General features: G+C 33.5%; 3 protein-coding genes and 1 long non-coding RNA gene across 7 annotated transcripts; 1 reads left to right on the top strand and 3 right to left on the bottom strand.

Moving 5' to 3' along the window:
* LOC104731888 lies at positions 5,172-6,892 on the bottom strand. Its single transcript, XR_758678.2, has 4 exons — positions 6,493-6,892; positions 6,274-6,400; positions 5,779-5,901; positions 5,172-5,653 (listed from the first exon to the last, which is right to left on the bottom strand). It is a non-coding gene; the product is annotated as an uncharacterized LOC104731888 (long non-coding RNA).
* On the bottom strand, positions 9,729-14,111 carry LOC104731887 (probable serine/threonine-protein kinase cdc7). 2 transcript variants are annotated; one of them, XM_010451394.2, is made up of 14 exons: positions 13,597-14,111; positions 13,437-13,504; positions 12,717-13,331; positions 12,525-12,591; positions 12,370-12,432; positions 12,215-12,278; positions 11,952-12,129; positions 11,770-11,859; positions 11,498-11,525; positions 10,943-11,416; positions 10,793-10,854; positions 10,519-10,628; positions 10,343-10,430; positions 9,729-10,085 (listed from the first exon to the last, which is right to left on the bottom strand). In XM_010451394.2, the coding sequence occupies exons 1-14, from the start codon at positions 14,015-14,017 to the stop codon at positions 9,750-9,752; spliced, it is 2,664 nt and encodes an 887-aa protein (XP_010449696.1). In that variant the 5' UTR covers positions 14,018-14,111; the 3' UTR covers positions 9,729-9,749. The 2 variants fall into 2 exon arrangements, with proteins under 2 accessions (XP_010449696.1, XP_010449697.1); XM_010451395.2 differs by having other exon boundaries at positions 12,525-12,585.
* Positions 15,741-16,176, bottom strand: LOC109127879 (shematrin-like protein 2). The gene has a single exon (XM_019233414.1). It carries the CDS (start codon positions 16,147-16,149, stop codon positions 15,757-15,759), a length of 393 nt encoding a protein of 130 aa, XP_019088959.1. The 5' UTR covers positions 16,150-16,176; the 3' UTR covers positions 15,741-15,756.
* Positions 18,361-25,284, top strand: LOC104731885 (disease resistance protein RLM3-like). Of its 3 annotated transcripts, none has more exons than XM_010451390.2 (8): positions 18,361-19,076; positions 22,491-23,314; positions 23,428-23,575; positions 23,677-23,846; positions 24,126-24,281; positions 24,380-24,499; positions 24,576-24,846; positions 24,924-25,284. In XM_010451390.2, exons 1-8 carry the CDS (start codon positions 18,592-18,594, stop codon positions 25,036-25,038), a joined length of 2,289 nt encoding a protein of 762 aa, XP_010449692.1. In that variant the 5' UTR covers positions 18,361-18,591; the 3' UTR covers positions 25,039-25,284. The 3 variants fall into 3 exon arrangements, with proteins under 3 accessions (XP_010449692.1, XP_010449691.1, XP_010449693.1); XM_010451389.2 differs by having other exon boundaries at positions 18,364-19,076; positions 24,114-24,281; XM_010451391.2 differs by having other exon boundaries at positions 18,366-19,076; positions 24,114-24,281; positions 24,600-24,846.

Below are 25,621 nucleotides of genomic sequence, written 5' to 3'. Positions count from 1 at the left end.
ACAAGATATTGTTTTAGTGGTGCAAAAAACAAATCCCGTGACGAGATAAGACCATAATGATACAGAAACGTTGTCTTCGTTCCGCGAAGACTTGCGTAGAAGACTTACTGTACAAGATACTTCCTTCCGTTTTTTTTTTCATTCTAGAGAAATTTTGTTTTATATTATTTGTCATTTTATGATGCAATTTTATCAATCAACTTTCCTTCGAGAATCTATTCTCTTGTACGAATTCTCTCTTCTTTTTCCATCCTTTTCCTCCGTACGCCGTACAATCACTATTTATAGATTACTGTGTCGATTCGTCTTCCGAAAAGACCAAAATAACCCTCCACGGCCTATCGATTCTTTTGGGCCTTTTGTGGGCCGGGCCTATTGTAAGAGTGAGATCCGCCCCTAACAGATGGGAACTCCACCTCATGTATAAGTTCAATCTTATGAGCCTCAAGAATTCGCCTATCTTGAGTGATAACGATAACTCTGCTCCCGGATCCGAACCAACCAGTTTTTCCAACCAAGGTTTTTAGTAGCTCTAGATCATCAACATCATCAAGAACTATAAGAACTTTCTTCTCCTTTAACCCTTCTTTCACCACACCTACCTTCTCTATCTTTAGATCCTTTTCACCTAATATTTTTGACAGAAGTTGTTCTTCCCAATACAACTTCTGGCTATAGTCATCTCTGATGGTTCTCCTACAAGCTTCAAAAGCCCGAAGATGGAATTGGCTAGAGCGTTGACTATATAGAGCTCTTGCAATTGTAGTCTTACCAATCCCTGAAGTTCCTAAAACCCCGACCACTCTAGCTTCCTCAGATTCCAAACACAACATTGAATACAATTCCTCTAAATGAGCTTCAATCCCCACGAATTCGTCAAAATCATCAGATGGTGTCATACTCTTTTTCAAAACATCGTGGGTTACCTTTTCAATCATGGCTGATTTATTAGGCCTAATAACAATTAATAGTTAGTAACAATCAAGGCAAACAAAAAGCACAACTGAAACTGAGATAATAAGAAAAAGAAATGGTTTATATGACATAAATTTGGAAGGTCATAGTTTAAATGACATACATTTACTAGTTCATGGTTTTAATGTCCTATATTTAATCAGTGGTTCTAAGACAAGACGCTTAGCAATAAAGAACAACAAAGAACACGAACAACAAAGAACACGATCAATAAGACAAGACGCTTAGCAATAAAGTTTTGTTCTACTCTCCCCTTTCTCCAAGTGAACTTATTACCTCGATAGCCCATATCAATCAGTGATTCTGCATTTATCCACTCTCCGAATGCCAAAGAATCCGTCGATAATCTCTCGTTCCCTCCGGTACGCTCATCTAACCGGACAATCGTGTTGAAGGCCCCTCCTACAATAAAAGGTCTTTCAATCCCTTGAATCACTGTATGTAACTTCTCCCATAGTCCACTACGACAATAAACTGTCGAAGCAGTATAGACTACAATCAGATGAATTGTATCCAGCCCTTTCTCCACCTTTACCGCAATGTATTGCTATGTGGCCTCTACCACCACCACAGTACCAATCCCGGATCTCCACAACAACCATAAGCCACCCCGTTGTCCATCCGCATCAACTCTGAATGAGTTATCGAACCCCAACCCCTGACAAATCCGATCAGCTCTGTCCCCACTGGCATGAGTCTCAAACAAAGCTAAGATATCAGTATGAAACTTCTTTAATAAATAACGGATCGATCTGCGGAAGTTGGGTTTATTCACCCCCTGCACAATCAAGTAATCAATCTCAACAACAAAGTCGAAACACAATTCTTGTTCGACTGTTGATACAAAAAAAAATACAGAAACAAATAAAACACAATGTACCTGCTTCTTGACTTCATTTAGCTCTCTTCACAGGTCGTGCTCTTTGAGTATCTGAAATTCAAATCATAGGTCGTTGCTTCTTGACTCACTATCGAACTCTGGTTGGAGACGAAGCTGTGGCGCGACGAATGTGTCACCAAAAATTTCGATTATTGTGTCACCTAGAAGAAGTAAGCGGAAGAAGAAGTAGATGTCGATTTTGATAAATCGATATTTGCTTTCGTCGTTGAGCAAATGAAGAAAAAAAAAGTAAAAACCAAAACAAAACGTATAAAAATAATTATAGTGCTCGCGGTTTGATTATCTAAACGGGAACGGGTTATTCAAACGATAAAAATAATTATCTAAACTATTCCTAATTAACAAAACACAAGATGAGATAATGAAATTTAATTTTAACTTTTAAATATAAAAAATGATACGATATTAGAACATCTTATATGCCGAGATAATATTTATAAAACATTAAGAGTCGAACAATACTTAGGTTCACTCCTAGGGGTGAATCTCTCCATTCAACTCCTTGTAAAATAAGGAAATAAAATCTGTATACATTATTATTATATTAAAAACTTAAGTCACTCCTTTATAAACCCAAACCGACATATAATTTCGTTCTAATTGTAAAATCTAAACCCTAACCATTTTATTCGTAAACCCAAACCGACATATAATTTCGTTCTAATTGTAAAATCTAAACCCTAACCATTTTATTCGTAAACCCAAACCGACATATAATTTCGTTCTAATTGTAAAATCTAAACCCTAACCACCTCATTTGTAAACTCAAACCGACATATAATTTCGTTTTAATTATAAAATCTAAACCCTAAAAAATTATTTGTAAACCCAAACCGACATATAATTTCGTTTTGATTGTAAAATCTAAATCTTAAATAATTTATTTGTAAACCCAAACTGACACAAAATTTTGTTATAATTGTAAAATCTAAACCAAGCCAACATTTAACTTTCCTTAATTAAAAATATATAGAATTTGTTTCCTTAATTGGTTTTGCTTTTTAATTTATTTTTAAAATGGGATAATGTATAGAAGATTTTGATTGGTTGAAAAGGAGGAGGTGAATGGAGAGGTTCACCTCTAGGGGTGAACCTAAGGGGGATGTATTGAAAAAATGATTTTGGAGGATTTTATAGGATTTAAGAAATTTGGAATTTTGATAGATTTTAGGAAAATTGATATGATTTAATAATTTTGGGTTAGAAAACTTGATTCATAGAAAATGAATGTATCTATGGAGAATTGAATATGGAATATATTTATCTTTGAATTTATATGTAGAAAAAGTGACTTCGTAATGAAGGGAAGATTTATAGGTAACTGACCGTTAACATCAAATTTTGTAATATAATTCAAATAGCAAACGCGCCAATTAGGATGCATGATTAAAAAAACCTTTAGTGTAAAGTTATGTGGAGAGTAATATTGAATAATGATTATATACGATCTATGTTATTAGGATTAGGGTCATTAATTAGCTAGTGACGGTAGGCAAAGTATCTTACTAGTAAAATCTTAATAGGATAATTTGTAAACATTTTTTGGGCAAAAATTAATGACTTAACCTAAATCATTTTAGAATATTAAGGATAGGATTCGATTATAGCATGTCATTCAAAATTATTAACATCCAAAAGCAAAAATAACACTGATAGACTGGTTTCTAATATATGTATTCAAATAGTTCTATCATAGAAATGCTAAAGGAAAAGCATGAAACGATGAAGAAGTAGTGAATCTATCCGTGATTCTTCTTCAAAACCTCCCAGCAAATTCAGTCAGACGCGCATCTATGTTCTTAAGGGCCTTCTGCATGAAATCTTCACGTGTAACATCAGTGTTACCTTCCAAAACCATGCTAGGAAGATTGAACATGGGTGATCTGTGAGAGTTTTGAGCGAGTATTAGCCAGTGGCGGATCTAGAAATTATTTTTATTAGGGTCAAAACATAACTAAATTTTTTTTAAAATATAAATATAAAAACATCTTACAAAACTCACTTTATGAATTTTCATATCCTGAAATCTCTTCGTCACAATTTCATTTGAAATAGATAAAAATACATTTTTTTGGATGAAACAAATTAAACAATCATTCAAAATTGATCTTCAATCCACTTGCTAATAAGCTATCAAAAACAATGGCCTTTTTAGAAGTACTGAAATCTACATTTGCTTGCTTATGGCTGGCAGATTCCAACAGATATCAGCATGGCCTTCAAGAAGAAGGTAAAAATACGGAAAGACATGTAGATATCTGGTGGAATCTACCAGCCACAAGCCTTCAAGTAGTCAATATCGCGATCCACGTCGATCCGAACACTATTTCACCCAGAGTCTCCCAAAATCCCTAATGTCCGTCTTCCTGCTCATATATATAATTAGCAAATGAAAATAAATTATAATCGTTTTTTTAATTAATAAAATAATCTAAAAATATTAAAATTTCAAAATTAAATTTCAATTTATAATTATATATTATAGAATGCTTTGAAATTAGTAAAATAATTTGAAAGTTTAGGTTACAAATAAAAGTCAAATTATCTTTGAAATAATAATAAATATATATGAGCTAAAACTACATAGATATTATTAAACATGTATAACTCTGTTTTTAAAAAAAGAAAAAAAAACACAACCATAAAAAAAAAAAAATTATATATATGAAAAATTTTAGGTTATTGTATAACGTTGGATATTGAATATTAGATTACTGAATTAAAGAATTTTAGGTTCGGCTTAAAACAAAAGGTTTGTCGTTTGTGTCAACTAAACATGATTTTTTTTTGTTTAGTTGTCGAATAAGAGACAAATCTATATAAGTAAGTTCAATGAACAGACACACCTCGGACGTGCCTCGTGATATTAGGCATTACATCAACAAGTGAACTATTTATTTTGTTCACGATTATGGCTTTAAGCCGAACATTTCCTGGTCCCAAACAACATAACTTTAACATACGAGAGCATCATAAATTAGAACAACTTCAAAACACTAACATACAAAACTTATGGGAATCATAGATGGGTTTTTAACGTCTTGCGAACATCTTCCCCACTGAAGATTGGGAAAACGTCGTATCTCCGGCTGCCAGAAGAAGAAGAAGCAGCCATGGGAGACCAAAGAGGGAAGAGTCGAAGGTTTTTATTTTAAGAGAAGTAAATCAGCAATACATAGTGATTAGTGAGTGAGAGAATGAGAGAGAGCGAGATAAGAGGAGAAACGACCATGGCCAGTGGAGCAACACATTTGGGTTACTCAAAAATAAACTAATCATATAATAATTATTAAACTAATCAAAGCAACTTATTAAGTACTTAAACAAAATTCATCCTCCAATAGAGAAACTTTCATAGGTTTCTCAATCATTAAAGCTTTATATACATCTTTCTTACATTCACTATTTCTTCTCATTCAAGCAACAGTCTTTTCCCACGTTTTTCTTCTTCTTCTTCTTCTTCTTCTTGGCGGATTAAGATGGAGCATGAAGAAACACAGAAGAACCAGAGAAGCAGCTAGCCACTGCTTCAACTATTTCAAATGATCTCCTCGTCCCCCTCTCTTACCTCTTCCTTTCACGTCTCTCTCTCTCCTCTTTCTCAGCTCCAGTCACCGTCTTCGGCGTATTCTCCCTTCTTCACCAGGTCGATGTCGGAGTCTTATTCACAATCTTATCTCTTATCATCGTCTCCACTTTAATCCACAATCTTTCCGTAAAACCAGAATACTCTGTTCTCTATGCCCATCCGTTCTACTGTTGGCTTGCTCGGAACCTCTGAGTGAGAGAGAGAGAGAGAGAGAGAGAGAGAGAGAGAGAGAGAGCAAAATCATCAGGTGATATAGTTAGCCAATGGAGAAGAGCAAATCATAGAATTAGTACAAGGAACAAGTAGGAGTTACCTCTTCTTATCAAATACCACCAAAGCAAGCAGCTCAGATTATCATGGAGCACTTGTCATACGAAGTAAAGCTTGATAACGTGGTGATTCTGACTCTTTGGGGATTTTCCCATTCATATGAATTCTAGAAAGATATATGTCAAGTCACCAAAATCACTTAAAAGTTAAAACTAATACACATAGGAAGAACCACTTAAAATTATGTGATGGAGATACTTATGCAGTGATGAAATTCCAGTTATCAACACACAGATGAAGATACTTAAAACTAGCAAGCCTCTGAAATATTACAAGCTAACATACTTAAAACAGGCAGAACAAGGAATAAGATTATCAGGGATGAGACGGGCACATGTACTAACATCATATTACCAGCACAGCAAGCTGCCAATGCGTATTTCTCTCTTAGTTCCCATTTAACATCAAAGCAACGGAAATGATGAACACAGAAAACATAGTTTCTCCACACCAACTGTTATTAGAATCTAGTGTGTACCTGAATGTTGAACCCATCTTTGGCACTAGTCTCCCTGAACTAAGCACCAAACTCACGAGCTCTATTATCCCCTTCCTTTGTTGTAACTTGCCTGCTTTTGTTGAATCAATCACATCACACACAATTCCTGCGCATCATCATCAAAAGGAGAGCTGATCAGTGGAGAATATGCTCCTGACTGAGTCGTCGTTATGTGAATGTGAGGGACAAAGTATTTACCACATGAGCAGACGAAAATTCCCCAATTCTAGCTCAACAATTGAACACAAACCTTCAAATCCCAACCAGATGAAATAATATACCATCCCACCATAGTTTCCAGCATAAGAAGCATGTGAATCCACCCCAACTGAAGAATGGAGGATCCGAAAACGAGAAATTGTATATGAGGATTTTGAATTCATTACCCGTTAAAACTGATTTGGACATGACCGATCCGAAATTGGTGATGGATAAACCAATAGAGGCGAAGAAACCTTCGCCGTTTTTTGGATCGTTAGAAGCCATCAATCACCACCGCTGATTACAGAAACAACAGAGTATAAGATCGATCAGCGACGGAGAAGACGAGGAAGGCGGTTCACCGTTTCGTCGAGAGAGGAAAGAGAGAGAGAGAAAAGAAGAAAATGAGAAGAAAAAAACTGTGTTTTATATTTTATCGAAACCCAACTAAAAATTGACACGTACCGTGTCTTCACTGTTCCTTCCGATACTTCCCAGAGCAACGGTTTTAAGTTTTTGTGGGCCAATTTTTTAGTTTTTCTTTTCTTTTTAGAAGAGAAATTGTATGAGTACCCCTTGTAAACACCACTGGCCATGTACAAGTCCCTTTTAGTGAGAGAGATAAAGATGAGCAATACACTGGTCTTGTTGCCCTATACTGTATACATGCATATAAAATTATGAGAAACAAGTATATTTGATTGTGAGGATTTTAATCTATATAATAATAACAAACTGAAAAAATGCGACCAACAGTTGTGTTTATTCAATCGTATCTTTTGAATATTTTCTGAAAAGTCGTGATGGATTATTAAAACAGTTATTTATGAAAAGTTACAACTGTTCATTATAAAGTTGTGTTGATTGGAACATTCATATATTTTGAAATCTATATATAATTGTCTGTTTGAACTGTTTTCATTTTTTTTAATCAATTAAAATTTCAATATCAACAGTTTATACATTTTTCTAAATTATTTTCTAGGAATCATTCTTTTAAAAATCAAGAAATTCATCTAATTCTTGTTTTAACAAAAGATTTTTAGAACGATGAATCTATCTCGAATAAATGCCACCAAAGGTTGTGTCTTTTCAATCATACCTATTGGATAATTTTCCAAAAAAATTTATAGAAAATTTAAATTATGTGTTTAACAAAAAGTTGCGATTGTTCATTGTAATGGTTTTTTTGTAAAGTTGCAACTGTTCATTGTAGAGTTGTGTCTATTCGAATATTCGTATCTTTTGATATCTATATATTTGTCTGTTTGAACTGTTTTTTTTTTGCCATAACACAAAATAATATAAAATTTCAATCTCAACGGTTTTTACAGCTCTCTAAATTATTCTTTAGCATTCATTCTTTTAAAAGTAAGAAATTCCTCCAATTCTTGATTTAATAAAATATTTTTGGAATGATGAATCTAATTTACAATTTTTAGTTAATTTTATATATAAAAATTTAATAACAGTACCTATATATGATAGCAATCCGAATAAATGCCACCAAAAGTTATGTTTTTTCAATCGTATTTTTGGACAATTTTCCAAAAAAATCTGTAGAAATTTTAAATTGTGTGTTTTACACAAAGTTGCGATTGTTCATTGTAACAGTTTTTTTTGTAAAGTTGCAACCGTTTATTGTAGAGTTGTGTTTATTCGAATATTCATATTTTTTGAAATCTGTATATATATTTGTCTGTTTGAACTGTTTTCATTTTTTTTCCATGACACCAAATAATATAAAATTTTAATTTGGTTTTTACAGCTCTCTAAATTATTCTCTAGCATTCTTTTAAAAGTAAAGAGATTTCTCTAATTCTTGATTTAACAAAATATTTTTAGAAAAATGAATCTAATTTACAACTTTTAGTTAATTTTATACCTAGAGTCTTTTTCCAAGAGTTAGATGGATTATATAATGAGCTTTTGGATTTGACTTTTGAATATGGTAATAAAGATGTCTTCTATTTAAAAGCAGTTTATATGAGTTTGTAGGTATAAATAATCAAGTGCAGAGAACACAGTTGCAATATTTTGTAGTACCTTTTAATAAAAAAAATTGTTTTTTTGTTTTTTTTTTTGAAATTCAATTGCTTGTTTTATTGTAGAGTTGTGTATTTTCAATATAGTTTATTTATATTTTTTTCATTACAGCTTTTCGTTCTAATAGGTGTGTCTATTTAAATAGTCATGCTTTTTGAACTCTCTTTATATTTGTCTCTTCATCACTAACTAACAAGTTTGTTGAAACAAATTTTCCATTTTATGTTGAGTCTAGATAATTGAATATATTCTATAATCTAACTAAAATTTTAGAAATGATTATAGTAATAGAGAAATTTTATACAACTTAATATTGAATTTGCAGTTGTGTCTATTTATCTTAACTTTCCTTTAAAAAGTATTTAATTATTTAAAAATAATAATAACAATCTGAATAAATGAGAACAATAGTTGCGACTTTTCTTCGTACTTTTTTGTAAAAAATTGGTTTTATTTGTTCTTTTTAAAAACTCAAACAGTTGTATTTGTTCATTGTAGAGTTGTGTCTTTTCACTTTATTTTATTCATATTTTTTCATCACAACTTTTGTTCTAATAGGTGTGTCTATTTAAATAGTAATATCTTTTGAACTCTCTATATATTTGTCTCTTCATCGATAAGTAACAAATCATTGTTCGTTGAAACAATTTTTTTTATTTTATATTAAATCTAAATAATTTCAATATTAAAATCTAATATTCAATGTTATTCTATCATCTAACTAAAATTTTAGAATGATTATAGTTATTTAATAAAAAATTACATTACTCATTATAACCATTATTTCAATATTCTCATTAAGGATCACTTTGTCATAATGATTTTTTTTTAATTGTACCTCTTTACCATAATTTTTCACAAAAAAAATCTTATATTTATAATACTTTAAACAATATGTTTTGCAAAGTTGCATCTATTCTACATAATATTTTTTGTTATAAGTTTTTATTGATAATTGTGTTTTTAGTAACAGTTTATGTACTCAAACTATTCTATTACATTCAAATAATATCATAATGTATAATTTTAAATTTTAAATTTGAATTATTTTTTTCTAAAATACTTCCTGTCGCGGATCTGAGTCCTAGTTCAAATAATAATACATTGAAGACACTAACATACAAAACTATCTACTTTGCTAAAATACTCTTTCAGTTTTCTCGAGTTGTGTAGTGTAGTCTGTGGAGTTAACTGTGGAGTGAAGATTTTCATATAATGTTTTTGTTATTTACTTCTACAATTTGTAATGTTAATTTAGAGTTTGGCCTACTGGCTACTGCGTCAGCAACCACTGAAGGATGCAATTGCATTTGCTGCTGTTTTAGGAGCCTTTGGTTTCTAAGGCTTTCATGTACTGGTTGGAAGAATTCGTGCTTGAGAGCATCCTCTGCGCTGATTCGTCGCCTCGGGTTAACTGTCAAACATCTATCAACGAGGTCAAGGAGCGACTGTGGAATTGCTTCTAGAAACTCTTTGCGTTTTGTGTTGAGTTCGCACCATTTTCTCAAATCCATCCCTTTCAAGTACCTTGACTCGTACAATTCCTGAAACAACAACACAAAACTCTACATAAATTCATCTCTCACAATCATCTATCTAGTTTGTAATTTACATTTTTAAGATATATCATGCTCTGGGGGTGCAGTAGAAGCAACACAGAACGCTAACAATGAAAACCCTTTTTTGTGATATGTGAATCCAAATGCTGGCGGTAAAGTAGAACAGAGCATGTAAACTTTGTCACATTAATGCAGCAATCAATGAATGGAGAGTTTAGAAGGGTGGCAAGATGAAATGTTACCTCAGGGAAAGAGGATTCACGGTTGTGCAGCTTGGCTACTTCCCATAATTCTTCACTGCCTCGTAGTTGTGCAATGTCCTTTACATTCCTGGGAATCACAAGGTTGTTGTAAGACGGCAAAAAAGAAAAAAGAGTGGAATCGAGTGATGGTGTATTCAGTCAAGTCAGATCTTAACTGTTCAGGGTCACCTGTGAAAGGTGTCCTTCCCATTATGAGGTATAAGAAAGTAACTCCCGCAGACCACACGTCTATCTTACATCCTTGGTGCAAAGATCTAAAGCAAACCTGCACAAACCAATTCAGCCAACGACAGCCCCAGAGAATTAGCTTTCTCATCCTAGATGTGTTAATGAGTGGCTCAGGCCTACAACCTTAGTCACAAGGAACAAGATTTTCATATGGATTTAACTAGTATTAAGGGAAGTGAGCGATAGTTACAGTTGATGTACCTCTGGAGCTCGGAAGCCTTTGGTTCCTGAGCAAGGACCGTCTTTCTTCTGAATTACGGCCCCTAGTAAGGACAGAAAATATAAATATACATACGGTTTAAATTAAACTCTGAAACAAAAACAAGAGTCAATGATTACACCAGAACTCACCTGCTTCATGCCGACCGTTAGAGCGCAGTGGCATTGGGGTCAGATAAAGAAGTTCCTTCTCAGCTTTCCCAGGAAGAGCAGCTACCCGTTTTCTCATAGACGTAGGAGCTTTGGATGATACTTCATGGTTTGGAATTGGAACAGACATCGTCTCCTGCAGAAAATCTAAAAGCGCTTTTCTTCCATGACATGGCAAAGGCTCTCTCCTCTTTTCACCTGAAGGGTTGTTCCTTGTGCTGGTCACATCTTTAGCTGAAGTTAAGCCAGACCCTTCTACCCCTTGGCTATTGAGTATCTCCCATCTGCCTATGTTATTCCGAGCTCTTATATTTCCCGCCGCTTTCTTGAGACTATTGGGCGCTAAAGTTTTCTGAGAAGATTTGTTGGTCCCTCGGTTTGTCGCATAAAGTGATTTAACCATTGTATGATGTTTCTTGCTGGCGGTTGGAAGACCTGAAGCTTCTTTTGATTTATCTAGAAAACATAAAGAGAGATAGCTTTAGTTTCCATATTTATAGCCAAGTACAACAGATATGCATGAGGGGAGAAGTTTACCTGATTTCCTGTACTTCTGGTGCAAATCCTAATTAAGCCATACAGGAAAAAGAAAAGAGATTAATATCGGTGGGTGGGGAAGGGAACGTAACAGTAAATATCAACATAAACGTTTGTGCTCCCTCAAGTTTTTCAGTGCCTCTGTTAGACACTGACCTTGGAATGAATAAGCAGGTTTTTTCGTTACCTCAAATTCTATTGTAAGAAACACTAACCAAAAGCCGTTGCTAGTAAAATTTTGATAAGAGAAGGGGTGCTAAAAGAATGCTAACCATGGCAAGGTTAAAATCAATGAGATAGCCTTTGTTGGTCTTCCTAGAGAAGAGGAAGTTTCCTGGCTTAACATCCCTATGAACAACACCCTTCAAGATTGCAGGAAAAAAACAATAGAACTGGTTAGTTGCGTGATTGATATATGAATGCTAAAAATAATTCAGTCCAAAATCTGCGTTACCTGCTTATGCAGACTCGATAGAGCTTTGAACATGCAGTAGCCGTACCACTGTAGCTGATACACGTCTATTTCTCTCTTCAATAAATCAGGTCTGTCATGTTCAAGGTGCTCAAGGATGATGCAATCAGAATCTCCATTCTTGAGACAGCCTTCATGCTTTATTATACAGTTTTTCCCCCTAAATGAAACAACATTTCAGCAATTTCAGATCATTATGTTGAAAAATGTGGAAGGTTCATGCCTAATCATACTTCGTTACTTACCCAAAACGCTCCAGCATTCTGATTTCATTATTTACATAGTGCTTCTGAGCGCCAGCATGAGGGCCTGCAAGGAAAACACATGAGGCAAGTCTTCCAACAAAAAACACTGATGCAGTGAATAAAAATCTAGCTAGATATCATTTTCTTTCCCGTACATTTAATGGCAAATTCTGTTCCATCAATTTTCCTCTTCGCCTTATAAACAATACCGTAGCCACCTACATTTGGAATTCACCAATGATTAGTCGATAGCCATTTAAGTTGTTTCAACAAACCGGGAATGTAGATGAAAGAGTATGGAAAGAAATACCTGAACCTTCTTCCTCTACAATAGTGTAAGAATCAAAAACTGGAATTGTGTCATGTCTTGACTGATCCTAAACCAAAAATATGAGAACTTTTAATATAGTGTGCATTAGTGCTAAAAGTCAGTGCAAAAGTGTTAACGTAGTAGAAAGCTTTACATAAAGGGGCTCACGCTAGAGGAAAAAGACATGTCTACCTTTTGATCTTTATGTTGAAGAGAGTTAACATTCTGCTTCAACTTCTGGATAGCTTTACTTTTTCTAGTGTTTTTTTTCTCAGGGGAAGAGCTGTGCGTTTTGCTGTTTCCTGGCGATTTGCATTGATCCTGAGTTTCTTGTACCAAAGATTTATCTTGATTAGCTTCTGTAGCAGAAGGCTTCAAAGGTAGATCTCTGACAGGGGTGCTACAGATGTCCACAGTGCGATCTTCAGTGTCCTCCACTATCTGTACACAGGTAGTTTGTATCTCCTCCGTAGGGTAGAGATCTTTCCTGTTTTTATCATCACCGTCTTGGAATGATACTTCGTCGTCAGCAATTTGAAAATCTTCAATTTCAAGTTGCTCGCAATCTCCACCCTCCTGAGGATATGGCAAATTGACATCCACTGAAGCATTGCCAACAATCTCGCCACCAAAAAATTCAGTCTGCAGACCAGGCTGAGCGTTAAGATCAAAAGCCATTATTTCTCGGTTATGTGCATTTAACTTCAACGAAGCTTGGGATTCTAAAGCTATAATAGTCCCAAGCATAGACCCACTGGCAACAGTTCTGGTGTCGTTAGGCCTGCTATCAATTACAGAGTAATTCACCTAAAGAAAAAAAGAAAACAAAAACAGAATAACTTAATCCCTAAATGTTTGAAACTAAACTAAACCGTGAGAAAACTTCATATTTTATTAAGAGATTTTACTTACATCATCTTCATCCTTTCGGCTTCTTTTAAGCAATGGCATTAACTGTAGCTCCTCTTGTTCCTCATTTTCTGAAATATTTCCATAGATAACCCCAAAAAGTGAGAATAGAATCTCTATGTAAAGTATGACTAAACTGAATTAAACTCAAAAAACTCAGTACCTCTCATATGCCCAACAATATTTCGCTTTGGCCTCGGAGATCTCGGATCCATAAAACCCCTTAATTGGTCAAACAGAACATTTTCCGGAAGACCCAAAGTAACGGCGAAACTAGCCGGAGCGGAGAGAAACTCACACGAGAGAGTCACAGTGAAGCCATCTCCAGCAAGGGAAATAGGAGAATTAGGGATCGAGCAGAGAAATTGAACGAGATTAGGAGAACCTTGTAAGTATGTACATTTTGAAGAAAGATCTATAACGGATTCTGGATTGCCACTAGAGAGTAAGAGACTACAGAGCTCAAAGGCTTGCCGATAATAACGAAGCTCGTCGTTGCCGTCTGACTCGGGGAGACCTAGAGGTATGAGCTCTCTTACGGCTGTTGAACTCTCGAGTTGACGCGGTTCCGAGTCTTCCGTCATTGCAAATGCTGTGAATCTGAGGGTAGAGAGAGACAGAAAGAAGCTAGGGATTGGATAATTTAAGATTTGGGGGCGCAAATGGAGAAGGAGCGGGAGAATGGCACGTGAGGTACGTGTGATGTTTGTTTCGAGTTTTTCGCACATAAATGTTCCCGCTCGTTTATACGGGCCTTATGCGTCTATAGGCCCATTTAAAATGAGCTCACGATTATTGTTATGTGCGCACCTGTTGTAAGCGAAAGTATACCAAACGTAATTATTGAAATATTCTTTTATGAACACATACACTATATGATAAATCACGGCTAATGATATTAGTGAACTCAAGTTATTTTCCCGTGATTTTTCTGGACTATGTTTAAGTTAGTTGGTTAATGGCGTTCGCGTGCCGCCTAGTGTGTGCTTAGACGGCTAGGTCTAGATGCCGATTCATTTTATAATATTCGGAAATTTTTAGACTAAAACATAAACTAATTACAACCATTGAAGTTATCTTCTTGTTTAATGCTTTTATAGTGCCCAACCATTGAAGTTATAGTGGAAAAAAAACAAGCTCAAACCTTACTTCTCAAACTAACATAATTAAATTTTTAACCACTAGACTATTGTGAATTGATGATAAATTTTAGAGCATTGCAATTATTCAAGAGGATCAAACTTGTTGCTACTTGCAAGTCGAATAAAACCAGTTCAGTTTACAACATACAATCAGAAAGCTGGAGATTATGGTAATAGAGAACAACATTCCTCGTCGATTTGACATTCAAATCAATCCTGTAAAATATATGCATGCATGTACGAACCTGATATATGTATATTTATGTACGTGGGGATGGATAGAACATGTGCGTTTGTGATGGTATAAGATGTAAAGATGGATAAATAGTAAATGAGGGACGAAGAGTGCTCGTGAGAGACAAAGGAAATTGTATGGGGTTAACCAAAATGTGGGTTAGTGGGTGCGGACATAATATTGGCCGTGGAGCTTTTATTAGGCTGTGTGACCAAATATAACACCAATGGTCCCTAATTTTTTTTTTTGTTTTTTGTCTTTTGTTTTGTAACATAGCATTATGCTCTTTTATCTTTTCCTATGAGTTTTTGTCATCTTTCTGATAATATCGTAGAATATCTTGATATGGGTATAATTTTCTGTTAAATTGTCAAGAAAACAACATCGTTCTAGCATATCAATGGCTAACATCATTAATGACCTGTTCTAATAAATATGATATGACCCCTTCAAAAACCAACCCGTGAATCCGAATGATCGTTCCAATATAAGTGTATAAAATAAATTTATAAAGAAGTCTTGAAAATATAAGGCATTGTAATCATAATATCCCTATTTTGCATATATATTGACTATTCTATCTGTACCTACAAAGAAGTTTCATTTTGGAATTTTCATCTTTTTTTCCTTCCAATATGTGGAGGAAACTAAATCAGCATCTCATGATACCTATCCATCGACTGATACGTGTCACACAATGCATCCAACGATCTAAAAATCAAAACAAATAATCTCCTAATATATATCCTTATAATACAAAGAACCTTCATTTTCTCTTTCATTCAACTCTTCATTTTACTACTACTTTCACATATCTCTCTCTATATATCACTTTACTTAAACCACTATTCAACACACAAACACACATAACCATGGCCTCTTCTTCTTGTTCACATACCTTCCTCTGGCTTGCATTGTCTATGGCTTTAATTCCTTTCTCTTTAGCTCAAGCTCCCATGATGGCTCCTTCTGGCTCAATGTCCATGCCGCCTATGTCTAGCGGCGGCAGTGGAAGCATGGTCCCTCCTCCGGCGATGTCTCCGATGCCAATGATGATGACTCCACCACCCATGCCTATGATGACTCCACCACCTATGCCTATGATGACTCCACCACCTATGCCTATGACTCCACCACCCATGCCTATGATGACTCCACCACCCATGGCTATGGCTCCACCACCTATGCCTATGGCTTCACCACCAATGATGCCAATGACTCCATCTACCAGCCCAATGGCAGCAAGCCCAAGCCCAGTAACAGTTCCCGGTATGGCTTCCCCGCCGATGCCATCCGGAATGGAATCCGCACCTTCTCCGGGACCCATGCCGCCGGCCATGGCCTCGCCTGATTCCGGAGCTTTCAATGTCAGAAACAACGTCGTAACACTGTCGTACGTTGTTGGAGTTGTTGCAGCACATTTTATCCTCGTTTGAGATGGTTATTGAATCGGTCAGCCTTTTCTTGTAATTTACTTTCATATTTTTTTTCACGATTATTAATTAGTGTTGGTCATTTTATCATATTTGAGTTTGTGTTTGATATGTACGATTCAGATATTTGTTTGCATTATTTGCTTAATAAGTTTATCGTCAACTCTAGTTGAAGAGAGACTTTGTATGTGATGTAAATTCATATCTTCTATCTATATTGTCACGGAACATAATATTCGTAATCATAGCCTCATAGGACAAAAATATGATTACAAAAAGAATAATAACACAACATGATCAATACTACCTCTCGTACGTTGTTAGTTGATGACATCGATGTATATTAATCGCAAGAAAAGAGAGCACCAAAACACACAATCTCCCTAATGTTCAGAAATATTACTATTCCGATAAAAATAAAAATAAACAAATGTGCTTCCTCAAAGAGACAAACCAAGGAAAAAACTAAAACTGCAAGCTGTCATTGGAATTCTCTATAAATTACATTTTTAAAAAATTTATTTTCATTAATAGAGGACCATGTATAGAATACATGAATAAGATTTCATTTTCATGAAAAATGAGAAAATATCAGATATGTTATATTTGAGAATGGAAGAATATGAAAGAGGGTGGGTATATAGTGAATAAATGGTAGGTAGGGAATATAGATAATAGATATGCCCCGATCGACCATAGAGGACAGCTAAAAAGAAAGTGACATTCACATGACTGTCTTTCTCAATTGCCCATACCATTTTCCAATGTGTAGAAAAGTTTAAAACGTATAGAAACTAAACCATACGTTTAAAAAGTTCTGTAGAAAAGTTTATACATATGCATTTTTTTTTTCAAGTCATGTAACTAATTTATTATTTTAAACGTAATTCTTTGTTGCGCGTAAATATACATATGCATAGACGCCTCGGATTTCTAAATTAATTGCGTAAATATATTAGACCATCTCCAATGGTTTTCCCTATTTTTTCCTCAATAATAAAGCAATTCTATAATAGAGGTGAATTTTACTTCAAACCAGAAAAAATAGAGTTTTTTCTATAAATAGAGGAAAAAATAGCAATCTCTATTTTAGAGATAAGAATAGGGATGGATTGGAATAAAATCCATCTCTATTATAGGGGATATCTATTATAGAGGCAAAAATAGAGGACCATTGGATTTGTTGGATATGTTTTTAGAACAATATGATGATTATTGCGCATGGATTTAATACAATCATTTATAAGAACTTATGTAATGTGCAAAGATTCCTATGCACTTAATTCTCTATAACCCATAAAAAATGAGCTAGGCATGATTTTTAGCGTTTAACACACCAGAAATCAACGATCATTGGCGCACATAGATCAACGAACCATTGTATCTATATGGAAAGGGATGCTTTTAGTCTCCAATTTCTAAAAGTTAACAGCTATCTTTTAGCTACATTGGAATGAGAATGGCTATTTTTCTAACTTTATAATGGAGTAACTGGTTGAACTCAAAATGAAGTATTGTAAACTTAAGAAGTTGTAGGAAGGAACTCTATTACGTACTGAATTTACGTTTTAGACTCTAGTGTAACTAAAAGTGTTATTTAGGCTCTGAATGGTGACAATGTATGAATCACAATAAAGCACTAATTCACATGTTTTTTTTTGTTATAAACCCAGGTGTATAAAATGATTGCAATCAGTATAGGTTATAATAATTATAGTCCATAGGTTAAATGTCATTAATAGTGATAACTGGACAAGATTTAAAAAAACGGCCACAAACACGCACAAAAAAAAATTGAAAGTAAACACAAAATTATCTCAAGTAAATGTCATAATTATGAGTAGTGCAAGGTATATTAATTTGGTAACATCTACCAAAATTTGAATTTTACTTATATAAGATTTTGCAAATTGGTAATAACTTAAATAAATGAGACTTATAGTTCAGTTTAGAAATTTAACTAAAATTTTGTTTTCCAACTTCAAAAATAATATAAACCAGTTCAAGAACAGAGACCAACTCTGTCAAAAAAAAAAAAAAACACATACTGCAAAATAAAGCTTATCTTCCTGAAATGAATTGATTTTTTTTTTTTTTGGGTGGTGTTGATGAACCGTTATTTTCTAAACACATACGTATAGAGGAATAGGATGTGGCCTTATTTTCTATAGGATGTGGCCCTAATCGCTATAGGATGTGGCCCTAATTGCTATAGGATGAGAAATCTTTGCTCAACTTGGCTTTTGAGTGGATTCAACCTTGATGTCGTCTTCATCTTTTCCATATCTGTATATAAACTTCAGAATGGTTTCCCTTTTGGAAATGTGTTTTTCTTTCTATAGCTATCCATGAAGTCTTCTTCTTCTTCTTCTTCTTCTTCTTCTTCTCGTTCCCGGAGACACGATGTTTTCCCCAACTTCAGAGGGGAAGATGTCCGCCAGTCATTAGTCAGCCATCTTCGTAAGGAACTCGATCGCAAGTTTATAAAAACATTCAACGACAACAGGATCGAAAGAAGCCGCGATATCAACCCGGAGCTTTTAAAGGCGATAGCAGAATCGAGGATCGCGATCGTCGTCTTCTCTGAGAACTATGCTTCTTCCAAGTGGTGCTTAGATGAGTTGGTGAAGATCCGAGAGTGCCATGAGGAGTTTGATCAAATGGTGATTCCTATTTTCTACAAAGTAGATCCTTCTCATGTTAGAAAACAGACGGGACAGTTCGGCAAGGTCTTTGGAGAGACCTGCATCGGCAGAACAGAGAATGAGATACGAAAATGGATGCGAGCTCTAGCAGAGGTTGCAAATCTTGCCGGAGAAGATCTTCGGAACTGGTAATTATGTTTTTTTTTATTTATATATATTTTAGCTTACATCTCAGAATTAGTTTATGCTTTTAGGGATGTTCCTTGATTAGAATTGGCTATTGTTATTTGTTATGAACCTTTCTTTCCTTGTGAATTAAGAAGAATATGAAAGGTTACCTCCCTCTTAACCCTAATTCTCCCTTAAAGATTAAGTTTAATTCTTGGGGTTTGTTCTTTAATTAATTGATAGAGACCCTTTATATATATATATAGGTTTCATACAACTTAATCATAACTCTAATGTATAAAGAAGAACTAGTTAGGTATCATCAATCCGCAATATGTGCGGAATAAATATATTTAAATAAAATATTATGAGTAAATTATTATTTGAGATTTAAGATTTGTTTGTATAAAACAAAATATGTAAGTAAAGTGTTTTTCGTTTATTCAAAATTGCATTTATTTTCTGTAAAATATGTTTCATCTATAAAATATTTGAACTTGGAAAAGAATTTTGAGGTGGTGTAGAAAGTTTTGATGTCTTTTGTATTTCTAAAAATCAAATTCACATATTTTATGTTTCACATTATTATCTATATCACTATACCATTAAACAGATAAAATAATATTTTTAAACTAATTGATTTAATTTAAACTGATCCTAAGTTTAAAAATACAATGAGAAAAACAATAAAAATGATAAATAAGTGAATAGTTTTTTTTTTCTTGTTTGTGAAATGTAATTTACTTTTAATAAGTAAATAGGTTATGAAAATGATAATTAAATACATTTTCAGATTTAATAGTTGATTAAATCTTTCATATTTAAAAACTAATAGAAAAATATTAACTCATATTATTTCAGTAGCATGTTTATGTAAATAACAATAAAAAGTAAGAATATTTATTAAAAAAATGTATAGGAGCTCTATAAACACAACACATCAGCTTTAGAAGTAAACCATTAATCTATATAATAATAACAATCTGAAAAAAACGACCAACAGTTGTGTTTTTTCAATCGTACCTTTTGGAAAATGCAACCAACAGTTGTGTTTTTTCAATCGTACCTTTCTATATAATAATAACAATCTGAAAAATACGATCAACAGTTGTGTTTTTTCAATCGTACCTTTTGAAAAATGCGACCAACAGTTGTGTTTTTTCAATCGTACATTTTGGATATTTTCTGAAAAGTCGTGATGGATCATTAAAACGGTTATTTATGAAAATGTACAACTGTTCACTGTAAAGTTGTGTTATTGGAACATTCTTATTTTTTGAAATCTATATATATATATATATATATATATTTTTTTGTCTATTTGAACTGTTTTCATTTTTTTTGCTATGAAACAAAATCAACTAAAATTTCAATCTCAACTGTTTTTACATTCTAAATTATTTTCTAACATTCATTCTTTTAAAAGTCAAAAAATTCATCTATATATAATAGCAATCCGAATAAATGCCACTAAAAGTTGTGGTTTTTCAATCTTACCTTTTGGATAATTTTCTAAAAAAATCTGTAGAAAATTTGAATTGTATATTTTACAAAAAGTTGCAATTGTTCATTGTAACAGTTTATTTTGTAAAGTTGCAATTGTTCATTGTAGAGTTGTGTCTATTCGAATATTCGTATCTTTTGAAATCTATATATATTTGTCTGTTTGAATTGTTTTCATTTTTTTTTGTCATGACACAAAATAATATAAAATATCAATCTCAATGGTTTTTACAGCTCTCTAAATTATTCTCTAGCACTCATTCTTTTAAAAGTAAAGAAATTCCTCCAATTCTTGATTTAACAAAAGATTTTTGGAATGATGAATCTAATTTACAACTTTTACTTAATTTTATACATAAAAATTTAATGAAAATACCTAGAGTTTTTTCCGAAGAGTTAGATGGATTATATAGTGAGCTTTTGGATTTGACTTTTGAATATGGTAATAAATATGTCTTCTATTTAAAAGCAATTTATATGAGTTTGTAGATATAATCAAGTGCAAATACAACAGTTGCAACTTTTCGTAATACCTTTTCGTAAAAAACTTGTTTTTATTTGTTTTTTTTTTAAATTCAAACGGTTGTATCTGTTCATTGTAGAGTTGTGTCTTTTCACTATATTTTATTTATATTTTTTCTTCACAACTTTTCGTTCTAATAGGTGTGTCTATTTAAATAGTCATGCCTTTTGAATTTTCTTTATATTTGTCTCTTCATCATTAACTAACAAGTTCGTTGAAATTTTTTTTCCATTTTATGTTAAATCTAAATAATTGAATGTTAATATCTAATATTCAATGTTATTCTATAGTCTAACTAAAATTTTAGAAATGATTATATCAATAGAGAAATTTAATAAAACTTAATATAGAATTTGCAGTTGCGTCTATTTATCGTAACTTTTCGATAAAAAATATATTTTAATATTTAAAAATATTAATAACAAACTGAATAAATGCGAACAACAGTTGCGACTTCTCATAGTACTTTTTGTAAAAAATAGTTTTATTATTATTTTTTTAAACTCAAACAGTTGTATTTGTTCATTGTAGAGTTGTATCTTTCACTATATTTTATTCATATTTTTTCATCACAACTTATCGTTCTAATAGGTGTGTCTATTTAAATAGTTATATCTTTTGAACTTTCTATATATTTATCTCTTCATTAATAACTAACAAATCATCGTTTGTTGAAACAAATTTTTCTTCTTCTATTGAATCTTGAATATTAATATATAATATTCAATGTTATTCTATAATCTAACTAAAATTTTATAAATGATTATAGTAATATAGAAATTTAATAAAACTTAATATAGAATTTACAGTTGCATCTATTTATCGTAATTTTTTTGTTAAAAACTATTTTAATATTTAAAATTTATTTTATTTTGTGTTAAGAGTTGTGTATTTTAATTTTAATTTTTTTCGTTGATACAGTCTCACTTATTATTAAATATATTTTTAATTATAATTATTTAATAGAAAAATACATTTACTCATTACAACCATTAGTTCAATATTCTCAATTAGGATCATTTTGTCATAATAATTTTTTTTAATTTTACTCTTTACCATAATTCTTCATAAAAATATCTTATATTTATAATATTTTAAACAATATGTTTTGCAAAGTTGCGTCTATTCTACATAATATTTTTTGTTATAAGTTTTCATTTTGATGGTTGTGTTTTTAATAACAGTATGTTTAATTTTTATGTATTCAAACTATTCTATTGCATTCAAATAATTTCATAACGTATAATTTTATATTTTAATTTTTTTTTTCTAAAGTACTTCCCCCCGCGACATCGCGGGGGTCTGAGTCCTAGTCAATTATAATAAGTAAACCATTAATCAATTATAATGTCCTAACCATATATCCTAATCAACCTAACCATAGTCTCGTATCATTATTGTTATGTAGGCCTAGCGAAGCAAAAATGGTTGAAAATATTGCCAACGATGTTTCAAACAAACTTATTACCCCATCAGATAATTTTAGAGACATCGTTGGGATTGAAGCTCATATAGAGACATTGATATCAATGTTGCGGTTCAACTCCAAGGAAGCGAGAATGATAGGGATTTGTGGACCTCCTGAAAGTGGTAAGACTACCATAGGAAGAGCTCTATACATCAAACTCATTAGGCAGTTCGAGGATCGGGCTTTCGTAGCATATAAGAGAACATTGCGGAGCGACTATGACCAGAAGTTGTGTTGGGAAAAACAATTTTTATCAGAAATTCTTTGTCAAAAGAATATAAAGAAGATAGAGCAATGTGGTGCCGTGGAGCAACGACTAAAGCACATGAAAGTTCTTATCGTTCTTGATGATGTTGATGAACTAGAGCTACTAAAAACGTTGGTAGGACGAATCAGGTGGTTTGGACCTGAGAGCAGAATCGTTGTGATTACTCAGAAAAGGGAACTTCTCAGGGCTCACAAGATTCAACAAGTTTATGATGTGGAATTCCCATCAGATGAACTGGCTCTTCAAATGTTTTGTCGATATGCTTTCGAGAAAAACTATCCACCTGATGGTTTCAGCAACCTTGCAGCTGAAGCGGCAAAGCTTGCGGGTAATCGTCCTAATGCTCTCAAGCACATCGGTTCGTCTTTTAGAAGGATATGGGACAAGGAACAGTGGGTGAAGATGCTATCGGAGTTTCGTAATGAGAGCAACCTAAAAATCAGATATGATGGGTTAGATGGCAAAGATCAAGATTACATTGCGTGTTTAACCAATGGTGAGGGAATCAATATAAAAAATTGCATGGAGATAGTGTTGTTAACACTTGAATTACAATTATTGCTGATAATTCCCTCAACTTAACACACATATATATATGCATGCATGCAGGTTCAAATTCCCAGCCTCAAAGAAACATGGACGCAAGCTCAAGTGTTTATCAAGTGAAAGCAGAGTGGATCCACTTAGCACTAGGCGTGTCTATATTACTTAATGTCAACAGTGACGGAACGAGAGATCTCAAACATTTGAGCTACAAGTAATGTGGAATCTTACACAATGTTACGCTTGTTTTTTCATATTACGTAGTCTTTAGAATCTTAACTAGCTAGTAATCTAACAATAAGTTATTGGTTGCAGTCGAAGAGTGGCCCAACAAGTAGAAGCATGGTGGTCGGAGAATTGTGCAAGAGTGTGCAAGAAGTATAATATTATATGTGGCATGGATAGATCAACTGGTGGTGGTGGTAATTTTGAGGAAAGAAATAAAGTTTGCTATGCTGGGTTAGATCCCAACGGCAAAGATCAAGGTATTGCGTGACGAAATTGATAATATAAAAAATGGCTCGGAGCTAGATAGTATTAGCATTGGAATTAGAATCATTGATTATAAGTCTTTCGTACTGGCCCGTTCATTTCTCCATTTTATCTGGATATGAATGAAATACACGTACACCCTATGTTGTTACTTGTTCTAATTTGGTATTTGCATCTAGATGATTTATTTGGATGCAAATCCAAATGTATACTAAACTATATCACATCACACAATGAATAATTCTCTTGCTTCACATTAGCTATGTATGCAGGTTTAATGTATGGGGAATCTTCGAATTCCCAATTTCAAAGAAACATGGACGCAAGCCTCAGAAGATACAAAACCAATAATGAATTCTCAAAAGATTTCTCAACATCCTTAACGAAAGCTTTTCAAGTGGAGGAGGAAAACACCGAGTGTGAACCAGGTGTGTGTGTGTGTATATAACTTTTGGAATTCGTACCAATCTTTTAGCGTACGTTTGCATGTGGAAAATATTTTTCACCCTTACTTCTATGCCTGCAGATTTAACGTATGGACAAAGTTCAAATTCCGAGCTTCGAAAAAACATGGACGCAAGCAATATGAGAAATGAACCTGTGAGTGAGATGCTTTTCAAAAATTACGGTGCGCATTTGCCCAATGGTAAGGGAAGTGATATTTTAAAACTTGCATGGAGATATTGTAATCTGCACTTAATTACAATTCTGGCTGATATAAGTCCCTGAAACACTTATGCCTGCAGGTATAACGGATGGAAAATGTTCAAATCCACAGTCTCGAAAAAAACTGGACGCAAGCCTCCGAAGAGACAAAATTGTGCATCACTGGATTCGAACCAGTCGTGACTTATCATTTGATTTTCAGGGCCCAACATCTATAGTGAGTGCTTCTCAAGTGGAGGAGAAAAAGATCGAGTGTGAAGAAGGCGTGTATATAACACTTGGCATCCTCAGTGGCAGAATTGTAGTTCTCAAACGTTTGGAGTTCAGGTAATGTGAAATATGAATATTCTTACGTACACATAGGATTCATATCATTCAATCTAACAATGAGTGGTTATTTGTAGCCGAAGAGTGGCGCAACAAGCAAAAGTTTGGTGGTGGGAAAATTGGATAAATGTGTACGAGAAGTACAATATAAGTGGCATAGATAAATCATTTGATGGTCGATTTAATGGTTAAAAACAAAGTGAAGGTTAGCCTGGCCCTTAAAAGAGTCAGGACAGAGCTAGATATCTAAGCCGCAGGTCTACTGGAAATCTTTTTACTGCATGCGTGGCTTCAACACTATTTTAAATCGTTTGATCACTTCTCTTTCTTTACATTGTGATTTCATTAATAACTATGATATGATTACATAATGTTGGAAATCTTTATTTGCGGCTTGCGGGTATTCACCTAGTTGATTTAATAGGTTCCGTTAAAACATCTCGGCAATCCTCAAATCATTTTTACCTGTTCAAGTTACTTGATGCTTTAAGTACAAGTTAACACTCATTTCAGTGAACGTTTCATCATCCAACCAGGATTCCGTTAGCTTAAACATTTTTTGTATTGATCAATCTGGAAACTGAGCAAGTGTTTAATTATAGACAACAACACAATCTCACTTCTGTTAATTATCAAAAATCAACCAAACTTACAAGACTCTCCGTGTGAATTAAACTGCAGATATTTTATAAAAAGCCGATCGACCTTGGACTTGTGATGCCAATCTCTTTGTACAGCTCTTTGGGAGATGAATACTATGGAAGTTTGGTCCCTT

This window comes from Camelina sativa, chromosome 12 (assembly GCF_000633955.1).
Source record: "Camelina sativa cultivar DH55 chromosome 12, Cs, whole genome shotgun sequence".
Classification (NCBI taxonomy): domain Eukaryota; kingdom Viridiplantae; phylum Streptophyta; class Magnoliopsida; order Brassicales; family Brassicaceae; genus Camelina; species Camelina sativa.
The sequence above is the reverse complement of the archived record's forward strand: the minus strand, read 5'-3'. Positions and strand labels throughout refer to the sequence as shown.

Bases quoted from the DNA above. Each gene is read 5' to 3' on its own strand.
- LOC109127879 (XM_019233414.1), bottom strand. From the start codon at position 16,149: ATGGCCGGCGGCATGGGTCCCGGAGAAGGTGCGGATTCCATTCCGGAT.
- LOC104731887 (XM_010451394.2), bottom strand. From the start codon at position 14,017: ATGACGGAAGACTCGGAACCGCGTCAACTCGAGAGTTCAACAGCCGTA. The intron at 10,629-10,792 runs GTACATCAACTG...TGGTTTGTGCAG, and splicing joins AAGGCTTCCGAGCTCCAGAG to GTTTGCTTTAGATCTTTGCA. The intron at 10,086-10,342 runs GTAACATTTCAT...TTGTTGTTTCAG, and splicing joins GTGAATCCTCTTTCCCTGAG to GAATTGTACGAGTCAAGGTA.
- LOC104731885 (XM_010451389.2), top strand. From the start codon at position 18,592: ATGAAGTCTTCTTCTTCTTCTTCTTCTTCTTCTTCTTCTCGTTCCCGG. The intron at 19,077-22,490 runs GTAATTATGTTT...ATTGTTATGTAG, and splicing joins GGAGAAGATCTTCGGAACTG to GCCTAGCGAAGCAAAAATGG. The intron at 23,576-23,676 runs GTAATGTGGAAT...TATTGGTTGCAG, and splicing joins CTCAAACATTTGAGCTACAA to TCGAAGAGTGGCCCAACAAG.